Here is a 12,019-nt window from a genome sequence, read left to right as displayed (position 1 = left end):
AATTTGTATATGTATGTACTTATTTATTTAATATATTTATTTGAGTAAATCTAGAATTAAAAGCCAGAACTGGAAAATGAGTAGTAAACCCGATATTAGAAATTCATGTGTTTACACCCTCATAGGTGGAAAAATGTAATTACAGAGTGGTCTTGTGTTGCAGTGAGTGAAATCAAAAGTAGTATGTAATTGTACCAAGGTCAGTGTGTAAAAGTTTTTTCAAGCTAAAACAACTGGTCACAATTGCTTTTGGTGTGTATGGAGAAAACCTCTGTCTAGACAAAATTAGTTAATTTGCAGGAAGGGAAACCACATCTTAAGATAGATATATGTGTCACACCTTAATGTTTTCCCTCTGGCTTAATTTGCATTTTGAAAGATTACAGAAAATCCTAAAGTTTCTGAGTTGTAGACAGAAAAATTGGAACCATCACTTCTCTTCAGGGTTTCTGGTAGAGAGGCAAGTCAATAATCCACTAAGGGGGCAATCTGATAAAATAACGTGCATTAAAAAACACACACCTTTCAAATGATATAATGCAATTAAAGAAATATTTTCAGATACTTATCTTCTATTTGGTTAGCAGGGCAGATTTCTGCATCAACAGAATGTCTCATTAAAGCAGTTCTGAAATGAATTAAGTTTTTATTTTCCAAAAGACAGTAAGAAATCAATTTAAAGCTCACAGGTTTCTCAGTTTTCCCTTTAGTTCCAAGGCTCAAATTTGCTCTGGGTTAAGATTACCACACAGTGCACTGAACATTAAAGATTCCTTCCTTACCACTAAAGACTGAGTTGCCCAAAGCCTCAGCTCTTGGCTGCCTTCTCTCTATACTCATCCCCTGCAAGAACTTATCCTGCTGGATGGACTTAAATATCATCCATATGCTATTTTTGCGTCCTAATGAACTCCAAATTTCTCTATCCATCTGATACAACCCTTCTACTTGTGTAAATCTATCTACTTGTGTGTCTCAGATTTAGCAAGCCTCAGAACACAATTCTGGATCAGCACTCGGAACCGGCTCCTCCAGTGTTCTTGAGCTCAGCAAGAGCCACCACCTTTCTCTGGGGGTTACTCTTGACTTCTCTTACGCCCCTGCTCCCCACACATGCAATTCAACAAGTCCTCTCAGCCCGACCTGTAAAACATATGCCCAATCCTACCGCTTTAGATACCTCCACTCCTACCATGTAGCCTGAACTACATCTGCTCTTGCTTAGACAGGGGCAACGGTCTCCTCCCACAGGCAGTTTGCGACAGAACGTAATCTACGAACCAGAAGTCAGACCTGATCACTCCTCTGGCTTCCCATCAAACTCAGAAGAAAATGCAAACTCCTTTCCGGAAGCCACACAGCACTTGACACTGTCTTAGGTACTTGTTTACTGCCGTTGACTCCTCCATGATGTAAGTTATATGGGAAAGGGACTTCACCTTATTCACTGCTATATCCCCAGTGCCTGCAGAGGTACCCAGCACGTTACACACTCAAATTCACTGAATGAGTCAATGAATTTTGCTCTAATGGTACAGATTTTTGGTTTTAATGAGCATTATGCGGCCCTTACCTGGCCACAACAAAACTTTGAAACTTAAGGCTTTGATATTCTATCAGCAGAATTTCAGACTAGTAACTTAAACCTGTCAAATGTGAGTAGTTACTTTAGCTCTTATAGTAACTTTGGGTGATTATTCTTTTCTTTCAGAGGCACTAGAGGTATACGCCACACTTGAATAAAATTTCAAGCCATCAGGACAAATGTGTGTTGCACTTTATGACAAATGCTCCACTACTGTAGCTTTCTGTACATGGAAACTGTCTTTACTGAGTGGGCTCGCACATGGGCGGGGGAGAGAACATGTGCAAAAGCACAGTTAGAAATGAAAAAGCAGCAAATATCTTTGTGTGATTGTAAAATATACTCAAAGGGAAATTTAGCGAGCAGCAGAGTACAGAGGGGCTTATCCACCTGGCTAAGGGCTGTGACAGTAGACAACTGTGGTCTTTTCTCCATTTTGGAAAGTGTAAAAGAGAGGATGGTGGGAGCGAGGGGTAGAGAGGCAACAACCAGCCTGGAGGCAGACACTTTAGGAGGCTCTAGAAGCAATCCAGGCAAAAAAAACCTGTGGCTACAGTTAGGAAGATATCCCTTTGGGCTCCAGTCTAAACTGCTACGAAGCCTCCACGCATCTTCTCTACTCCGGGCCTGCCTGAATGACTGAATTTTGGTAAACGATCACTGATTTTGCAGAGGTTTCTTTCTGAAGATCTTTGGTATTGTTATCTATAGGAGTCTTATTCATACTCCTGACCTATTTTTCTTTATCTTTGTAACAAAAGCGTAAAATACAGTCATTAACAATTTGTTCATTTCGTGGTGTCAACTTTAGGAAGATTTTATGGTCCAGTAATAGTCATGTGGTTCTCGGATGGCAAGGGGTAAGAAGCACAGTGGGGCCCTCTCAGGTGCTCTGTATCACACAGCCATCTCCCTTTTCAGGACACAGGAAGACACTTCTCCTCTTTCAAAAGTCTGTGCCCCTCAGTGTACTGCTCAAACTATTCCTGAGGTCAGGAGGCAGATGAATCACGTTATCCCCCAACTCTTGCCGTCTTGCCTTTAAGTAAACCTCCTTCTTTAAATGGAAATCATTGCAAAGAACTCCAGTGATCAATTTAGAAATATCCAAACCCTTCTCCAACCTCTTCTGCTTCTGCTTCAATTAGTACCTCCAGTTTTACAGAATCCTCATTAGTTCCGAACAGTAAGACTCCTCAGTTATAACGTACTTTTAGTAAGAGAATTCCTCTTATCACTTCCACCTGCTTCAACTTTTATTAAGAATAAAATACTTTCCTCAAAATCTAAAAAAGGGAACCATGACCAGGGATTAAGTGAACATAGTATCTATTTTTATTATGAAACATTAAATTTTGACACATTGCTTCATTTGCTTTTTAAAAATCTATTATCTGACTTAAACCTATTCAGCAAAAATGCCAATAAATTATATAAATCATAGTTTGGGTCTTTTTAAAACTAGGACCATACTATGTTTTATGATAATCAGACAACAATACTAAATCTGAGTTGTATGAGCTGTTATTTTGTAATGTTTTAAAGTTTAGCTTAAAATAAAACCCAACCCAACCCAATGGCATGCTAATACACTGTTGCAAAACGTTCTGAGAAACACCCTCCTCATCTGTGAGTGTCCTTCGGTGTCTTCCCTGAAAAACAATACAGAGTGCAGCCATATCAGGTGTCAAGGCACTCATTCTAAACGGTCCTATCCTGCCCATCTTAGGAGTCACATTGGATGGAGGGCTGACGATCTATATTATGCCCCAGCCCATGCTATCTTGCCTTTCAGTAAATCCATTTCTTTAAAGGGAAATCATTAGCTAAGAAGCCCAATGCTGAATTTAGAAACAATGATTCCAATACACATTAAATCAAATGTGTTAGTACTTAAAGTCACGTATTCTGAAAAGTGAAAATAATAGACTAATACAGAACATAGGTAAACAACCAATAAACTAAGGCAAATAGCACTGCCACCACATGCTTTAAAATGGTGTATTTTTAGTGTCTGAAGCTCTTCGCAAATTATCATTCGGAACAATTCAGATGAATTTCAATAAAAGATGTGTGTTCTGCAGGAAGTTAGTTTTAGGGTGTTCAACATGGGTGGCATCATTAAAAAATACATCAATAGTCTTATTAGTGAGTATTTGCCATTTGGGTTTCTAAATCTTTATTTTCTGTGGAGGCAAACCAAAGCACTGTCTTAAGACTCCATCTTCAAAGTTACAATATAGTCTCTACCATTCCTAGAGATTTAAAGCTAGATAGGACCCTGGTCCTTGCCATTATCTTCATCTTCGTCTTCCTCATCATCCTGGTCTCCGGATTCAAGTTCATCCTCTTCTTCAACCTAAAGGGAATATGTACGTTTGAACACTGTTAAGATTTGTTCACTTCATTTTCAACATGTAATGACACGTACCACTTGATAAATTCTTTATTCCAGTAACTGTAGCAGATTACAAGCCATCTGATTTCCTTGATGATGATAATATGAGAGGAGATATACAGCTTAACAGGTCATACCTGTCTACACACAAATCTGGACCAAACATGACAAAAGAGAATGGCACATCTGGATAATGAGAGTCTTATGACCACAGGACCAAATCAATTCATTACTAGGCTCAAAGCCCAAAAGAGAGCCAGTTAACAAATACTGGAAACTGTGCCTGTATGGTTTACATCAATTCACTGAACACCATGAAAGCAATGCACATGATACCTCATTCGTGTACCTACATATTTACGCCTGTAATAATGGATATCTAGGCACAACACTTCCATGCTACAGTACAATTTTTAAAAATATAGGGGCACCTAGGTGGCACAGTCAGTTAAGCATCCGACTATTGATTTCGGCTCAGGTCATGATCTCACAGTTTGTGAGTTCAAGCCCTGCATCAGGCTCTGTGCTGATAGTGTGGCGCCTGCTTGGGGATTCTGTCTCTCCTCTCTGCCCTTCCCCTGCTTGTACATGGTCTCTCTCTCTCTCTCAGAATAAACTTAAAAAAACACATACATATATACATATGTATGTACAGATATAATTTTTGGAAAGATTTCAATCTTACCGGGTGACCAAGTTCCTTGAGTTTATTCTTTAATGAAAATATTTTCTGATCCTGATCAGCCAACAGCACCAACAGATCATCTTGCTCTTTTTTAGAATCTGTAACATCCACCTCAAGTTTGTTTTTCTCATTTTGTAAAATGGCAATGGTGCTGTTAGATGCATCCAGCTGCTCTTTAATAGCAGCTCTTTCCTCAGACAAAGCTTTAATTTCATTCTGGGAAAAGAAAGGTGAAAATCAACTGATCTAAGATTAGCATTCATTCTCACAGGATTTTTAACAAATAGGCTCATTCTTTTTCTTTTTTTAGGTTCATTCTTTCTGTGATGATCTGAGGAGTTTGGCGGTGGAGGTTTTAGGAATAGAACACACACACACACACACTCATCCAGTAACAAGAGAATTTATGTTAGGCTATATACATCAAAGATGATTATTATGAAAAGATACAGTTTAATATCCAAAAACTAGTTTTAATGAGCTATTTTTCAAAAATCCTAAGAGATAATACCATTTCAGATAACTGTAAGAATAAAGACACAAAACATTTTACAGCAGAGGCCTGATCAGCATCAGAAATTAGAACTCGGGTTAAAATTTTTTTTAGCCCAACTTCATGCATACAATCTACAGCTTAAAGATAAAGTAATTTGATCACTATCCAAAAGGCACAATCACACATTACCTTCCCTTTTGCATTTTTTTATATGAATAAAAAATTCCCTTTTAGTTTTATTATTTCTACCTCATTCCTCTCTTTATGTTATTTATTCTGATTTCTCTGTCACACTAAATAGGCTGGCAGGATTTAATGTGCCCGTGTCCTTAGCTTGAAGAGAAGCCCACATGTGGCTTGGGTTTTAGCCCAAGCTGTGCTCTTTATTTCTTATTTTGATTAGACTTTGACAAGAAAACTAAACTTTAAATGATTTCCACTTTCAAAGTACATCATATACAGTCTTACTTTATATATATGATGTCATCATTTGAAATGGCATTTAAAAAGGCTTCACTTGTGCCATCTTTACTCATCCAAATAGCAATGGCCATGCTGTGAGATAAAATTATACCCCATTAGCTTTCCTCATAAATCGAAGAATTGGGGAAGTTAAATGAAATACAATCAAATTTCCTGGAGTCATTTCCTAGAATACGCAACAAGCAAGAGTTTCACCAAAAAGCAACCTTTAATTCTTTCGTTTCCTGTAATAATGCTGATAGTCTTCCTTCCACGTCCGTCGTCTTTGCAGCTGCTACAGCTTCACTCTCTCCTGGTACAGGGGCTGGTTTTGCCTGAAGGTAGAAATTGGCGGGGGGGGGGGGGGGGAGAGTTCCTTTAAAGTTACAGGCAACAGGCAATTCCAAAGGTTATTGAATTTTCTCACTATTTGGAAACTATGCCCAATAGCAGAAATACAATTCCTGTACTGCAGAACTGTAGAATTCCTTATGTATACTGACACGCACTGAAGCGCTCTCCCCGGAAAGACGGGCAGTCCCTACAGCAGAGCAGGAGGCTGGGTCAGGATCGGGTGCAGCATTGGACCTCCATGGAGCATGAGGAGAGCTGGGTTAAGCAGCCTCAAGGTCAGGCTACAGCTATAACATAGCATTTAATAGGCAGAGAAAAATTTTCAAAGCCCTTTCCTCAGGAAATTTCTAGAACTTAAGTCCACATTATCTTCTCAGAGAGACAGGTGAGGAAAGAGAGCTAAATGACATAAATTGATAAAATGCTAAGATTTTCTTAAGTGCTAATAGGAAGTGTTCTTAAATCATAATGTTTTTTTTTTTTAGTGTTTATTTATTTATTTTTGAGAGGTAGAGCAGGGGTCGGGGCAGAGAGAGAATCCCAAGCAGGCTCTGTGCTGTGGGGCTGTCACCCATGAACCATGAGATCATGACTCACGACCTGAGCCTAAATCAAGAGTCGGATGCTTAACCAACTGAGCCACCCAGGCGCCCCATTAAATGATAGTTTTCTAATCTTTCGCCACCTTTTTTTTTTTTTTTTAAAGTACTGGGAAGGAGGGTGCTGATGTAACAAATACCTGAAAAATGTGGGAGGGTCTTCAGAACTGGTAGCAGCTAGAAGAGTTTTGAGATGCATGTCAGACAAAGCCTAAACTGCCCCAAAGAGACTGTCACTAGAAATATGGACATTAAGGGCAATTCTGGTGAGGGCTCAGAAAGAAAGGGGAGCTAGAGAGAAAGCTTCTATGGCCTTGGAGAAAACATCATCGTGAAGAGAATATTGGTAGAAATATGGATGGAAAGGTTGTTTGCCTGAGATGGAAATGAAGAACATGTTACTGGAAAGTAGAAGAAAGAGATCCTTGTTATAAAGTGTCAAAGAAACTGGCTGAATTATGTTTTAGTGCTTTGTAGAAAGTAGAATTTGTAAGTGATGAACTTGGATATTTCATGGAGATTTCTAAGCAAAGTGTTAAAGAAAGGCATGGCCTGGTTTCTCCTTGCTGCTTACAATAAAATGTGACTGGAGATACATTTTTTTTTTTAATCTTAGAGAATATGCAAGCAGGGGAGAGGGGCAGTGGGGGGGGGCGGCGGGGGGGAGGGGGGGGGAGAGAGAGAGAGAGAGAGAGAGAGAGAGAGAGAGAGAGAGAGAACCAGCCTGACATGGGGCTTGATCCCACAATTCTGGGATCATGGTCTGAGCCCAAATCAAGAGTCAATTGACTAAGCCACCCAGGCTCCCCGAGAGAGATACATTTCAGAAGGAACTGTTAAGCAAAAGGGATCAGAACATGAAGATTTAGAAAATAGCCTATCCCTATTGTAATAAATGACAAAGTGTGTTGTGCTGAAATATCAAGGATGTGGCTGGACTCCCATTTGTAAAGAAGTTACTTTTGTGACTCATGGACGCAATCAACCATTTGAGCAGAAGCTGAAATAGAGATGCGATTATCTAGGAAGGATCCAGAGGGCCTTCTTATCCAATGGCTTGGATCCCTGTGTATTGCATGGGGTTTTTAAGAATTTTATACCAGCAGAAAACCTGTCAGCTTGGACTGAAGGGGACACAGATGGGATAAAATATAAAATACCAGCAAAATGAACCATCAAATAATGGATTATACTGATATGGTGAGTCTGACTCTAATATGGCTGTCACCATGGCCAAGATGCTTATGTGACCAGAACTCTGGCTAGTAAGCAACCTAAAAGGGAAGGTGCAGTCTGACACATTTGCTTCTTTTACATAGTGGCTGAGAAATAACATCCTAACCTTGTGTTAACTATTTTTCAGGGAAAAAAAAGTAATAATTAACTCACAAATGTTTCTGTTTTCTGTAACAGCTCCTGCTTTTCTGTCTGCAGTTTGGTGATCTCCACAGATTGTGAGTTTAACTGAGACTTTAATGTTGCCAGTTCCTAAGAGACAAAAATAGTTGAGTTGTAACATTAAATAGCATTAATTGCATCAAGGAAATATCTAGTTACAGGAAGAAATTTAAAATTATTTCCTTTCTTGACCTTTCTAAAATCACAACTTCCAAGTTTGAAAATCTAATTCTAAAAAACCATTCCTGAACTTTGGCGTCAAGCTAGAGAATTAAGCAAGTTTGTGATACATATTCACCTCTGACTTCTCCTGAGAGTCCATGTAAAAAATCACAAAGTAGGGGATGAAGGGAAAGAGGAAGGAAGGGAGGGAGGAAGGAAGGATGGATAAAAGGAAGAGAGAGAGGGAGGGAGAAACCCACAAGGTGAAAGAGAATGAAAGAAAAAAGAGCAATAAAATTGAGGAATTTCAGTAAACAAATGACAGCGGTAACTGAGACAGCACACCTGAGAAAGACAACTTAACTGACACTTGAGAAAGCCCAGCTGCTACCTGACTTACAAGGCACAACTGTTAAAGGCTTGGGAACTGGTACCATCAGATATCTCTGAAAGTGTGGGTAAAAATGGGGTCAAAACCAGCAGGGCTGGTCGAGGCATGCCTGGGTGGCTCACTTTGGTTGAGTGTCCAACTTTGGCTCCGGTCGTGACATAGAGGTTCTCGAGTTTGAGCCCCGCGTCGGGTTCTGTGCTGACAGCTTGGAGCCTGAAGCCTGCTTTGGATTCAGTGTCTCCCTCTCTCTCTGCCCTTCCCCTGTGCTCTCTCTCTCTCTCAAAAAATGAATAGACATTAAAAACAAAACAAAAAACAAAAAACCAAACAGCAGGACTGGTTCAAAGTCTGCTTAGGAAGACCACCAGATCCCTGTCCCAATCTCATGTATCAAGCAACTGTTCTTCTCTTGGCCAAAGACTGGGGTTTATTATTTGCAAAGGGAAAATAGGATATTTTTAGACCCCAGACCACAAAAGATAGATGAAAGAAGTCAGTACTGTAGTGAAAAGGAGGGAATTAATTCAAAGTTTACATGTCATTAATAATGAAATTCCCAACTTTCTTGCCCTCTCCCCACCAGAAATGCACAGGGAAAGAAAGGCGATTATAACCATGGTTCTCAATGAAGGGAATCCCCCTCACAATATTTGGCAACACCTGTAGACGTTGGGTAAGTGGTGGGATGCTGTCATGTAAAAAGCTAATTTATTCTCTTAAACCTTTCTATCATGTACATATGTGGCTTTCCTTGGATTTTTTTTTTTTTTCAGTTAAATGAGTTACATAGACACTAAGATTATGGACAATTTTAGTTTTCTTTTTATACAGTATTTTACTATGTAAGAAACAAAACTGTCAAAAAAAGAAACAAAACTATAATTTAAAATATATCTTTTAAAAATATGTATCCTTTTTAACAATGTAAAATTGAAAAAGAAAATAAATTGCAGAAAGGGGGTGCCTGGGTGGCTCAGTCGGTTAAGTGTCTAACTCTTGATTTTGGCTCAGGTCATGGTCTCATGGTTCGTGAAATTGAACCCCACGTCAGGCTCTGTGCCAACAACGCACAGAAATACCTAGCTAAAGTTTCACTGGGAAACACAAAGAGTAAAAATTTTTACTTGGGATTTATAAACTAAGATCATTTATTAATAACTAATTCCCTTTAATTTTAATATAGCTCTAGTGTAGGTAGACTTAATAAAACCCAAACAGTATATTAATTTTCCTCACAAGAATAAAACACTGTGGACAAATATTGTAAATATTGTAAATCCTTAATGACAAATTATTATTATTATTTTTAAAGCCTGACTGTAGAATCTACTCTGGGGTACATGGATTTTATCAAAATATGACACAGTTTGGGACGCCTGGGTGGCGCAGTCGGTTAAGCGTCCGACTTCAGCCAGGTCACGATCTCGCGGTCCGTGAGTTCGAGCCCCGCGTCAGGCTCTGGGCTGATGGCTCGGAGCCTGGAGCCTGTTTCCGATTCTGTGTCTCCCTCTCTCTCTGCCCCTCCCCCGTTCATGCTCTGTCTCTCTCTGTCCCAAAAATAAATAAAAAACGTTGAAAAAAAAAAATTAAAAAAAAAAAAAATATGACACAGTTTCTCTGTGTACGGTCACTCCTCTCTTGGATCAGCCATGTCAGTGGGCTAGGACCAGATGACTAGAAGAGGAGAAGGAAGTGAATTTAGGTTGTCTGGGCCGCTGACTTCTTCCTTTAGTATTACTTTTTGTTTTTTAAAAGAAACAAAAGAAACATACATTCTTTTTATAAGAAAGGAAGGAAGAAGGGTAGGATAGAATAAAAAAGAGGAAAGAAAGAAAAATTTAAAAGGAAAAAACTCAACTTGTTTAGGGATAGTATACTAAGGAGCAATCTGATACTTTTCTAGACTTTTCTTCCAATATTTAATTCTATACATAAGTAATTCCTTTCTCCCTTTTCTAGTTCTTATTAAACAAATACATTTAATATTCTATATTCTATTAATAAAGTTAGATCTGCATACCTACTTTCATTTTTTTTTTAAGTTTATTTATTTTGAGAGAGAGTGTGTGTGCACAAGTAGGGGAGGGGCAGAGAAAGAGGGAGAGAGAGAATCCCTAGCAGGCTCCTGGCTGGAGCCCAAAAAGAGGCTCGATCTCACGAACCATGAGATCAGGACCTAAGCCAAAATCAAGAATTAGATGCTTAACCAACTGAGCCACCCAGGCGCCCCTACACTAGAATTATAAATATTATGATAACCAAGTAGGAAAAAGTTTAACTTGCTTTTCTAGATATTATAAATTACTCTAGCAGAAAATTTTTGTTTTTCTTTTTTTAGCTAGTCATCTGAGATATACACAAGTTTATTCCCTTTCCAACTCTAAAAACCAACATTTTTCTGGAGAAAATGGTCTAAACACTGAATACATTCAAGTATGCAATTGTCATGGTCAATAGTAAATGAAAATTGGGCATAAGATTTTATATCTTCATATTTGCAGCTTATAAATATACTTAAATTGTCCTTGTTAGTTCACTGATCATCTACAAATAACCGGGGTGAGATATTCAGATCTGTTAAAAAGAACACAATTAAAAAATAAAAATACTTAACAAAAAGCAAAATACCATTACCATACAATGTTTTTTACCTTTATTTATTTATTTTGAGACAGAAAGAGCTGGGGAGGGGCAGAGAGAGAGGGAGACAGAGAATCCTAAGCAGGCTCCATGCTATCAGTGCAGAGCCTGACACGGAGCTTGATCTCATGATCTCACGAACCATGAGAAATCAAGCTGAAATTAAGACTTAGATGCTTGACTGAGCCACCCAGGTGCCCCCAATTACCATATAATTTAAAAAGCTCTTGGACTTTCAAATAACTATCTTCACTATCAAATTTTGCTTGGGGCGCCTGGGTGGCTCAGTCGGTTAAGCGTCCGACCTCGGCTCAGGTCACGATCTCACAGTCCGTGAGTTCGAGCCCCGCGTCAGGCTCTGGGCTGATGGCTCAGAGCCTGGAGCCTGTTTCCGATTCTGTGTCTCCCTCTCTCTCTACCCCTCCCCCGTTCATGCTCTGTCTCTCTCTGTCTCAAAAATAAATAAACGTTAAAAAAAAAAAAATTTTGCTTACATTAGCAAAAGTAGTTCCAGATTAGTGAAACTACAGAGCTGTTACTCTATTATAATTAAAACAACACAAAATAGAACTTGGATCAAGCCAGAAAATTACCTGTTTTAATTCTGCAATTTGTTCAGAATCTTGAGCAGAAGCTGTTGCTGAAGACTGTTCATTTGTGCCAGGTGATGCTTGGGAAGATTTCTACAAATATCATAGAAATAAACTATGAAATAAATTTAGTCTAAAGAGATAGGAAACAAAACAGAACTATACACGTATAAGCTATGCCTTACAGAGGCTTACCAAAAATTTCACATCAACATTTTAGTTTTTATATCCAAGATAAAATTTCAACATAGCACACGCT

The 12,019-nt window shown here is 38.8% G+C and overlaps 1 protein-coding gene across 2 annotated transcripts in view; it reads right to left on the bottom strand.

Annotated features, from left to right (window-relative positions):
- Positions 1 to 55: 55 nt before the first annotated feature.
- Positions 56 to 12,019, bottom strand: part of USO1 (USO1 vesicle transport factor) — a 97,428-nt gene continuing 85,464 nt past the window's right edge. For both annotated transcript variants that reach the window (XM_049632080.1, XM_049632081.1), the window contains 5 exons: positions 11,764 to 11,853; positions 7,969 to 8,067; positions 5,854 to 5,961; positions 4,669 to 4,884; positions 56 to 3,944 (listed from right to left, as the gene is read on the bottom strand). In XM_049632080.1, the coding sequence (XP_049488037.1) occupies positions 3,855 to 3,944; positions 4,669 to 4,884; positions 5,854 to 5,961; positions 7,969 to 8,067; positions 11,764 to 11,853 (603 nt within the window). In that variant the 3' untranslated portion in view covers positions 56 to 3,854. The remainder of the gene's footprint in view (positions 3,945 to 4,668; positions 4,885 to 5,853; positions 5,962 to 7,968; positions 8,068 to 11,763; positions 11,854 to 12,019) is intronic.

The sequence above is a fragment of the Panthera uncia genome, chromosome B1 (assembly GCF_023721935.1).
Source record: "Panthera uncia isolate 11264 chromosome B1, Puncia_PCG_1.0, whole genome shotgun sequence".
Lineage (NCBI taxonomy): Eukaryota > Metazoa > Chordata > Mammalia > Carnivora > Felidae > Panthera > Panthera uncia.
The sequence above is the reverse complement of the archived record's forward strand: the minus strand, read 5'-3'. Positions and strand labels throughout refer to the sequence as shown.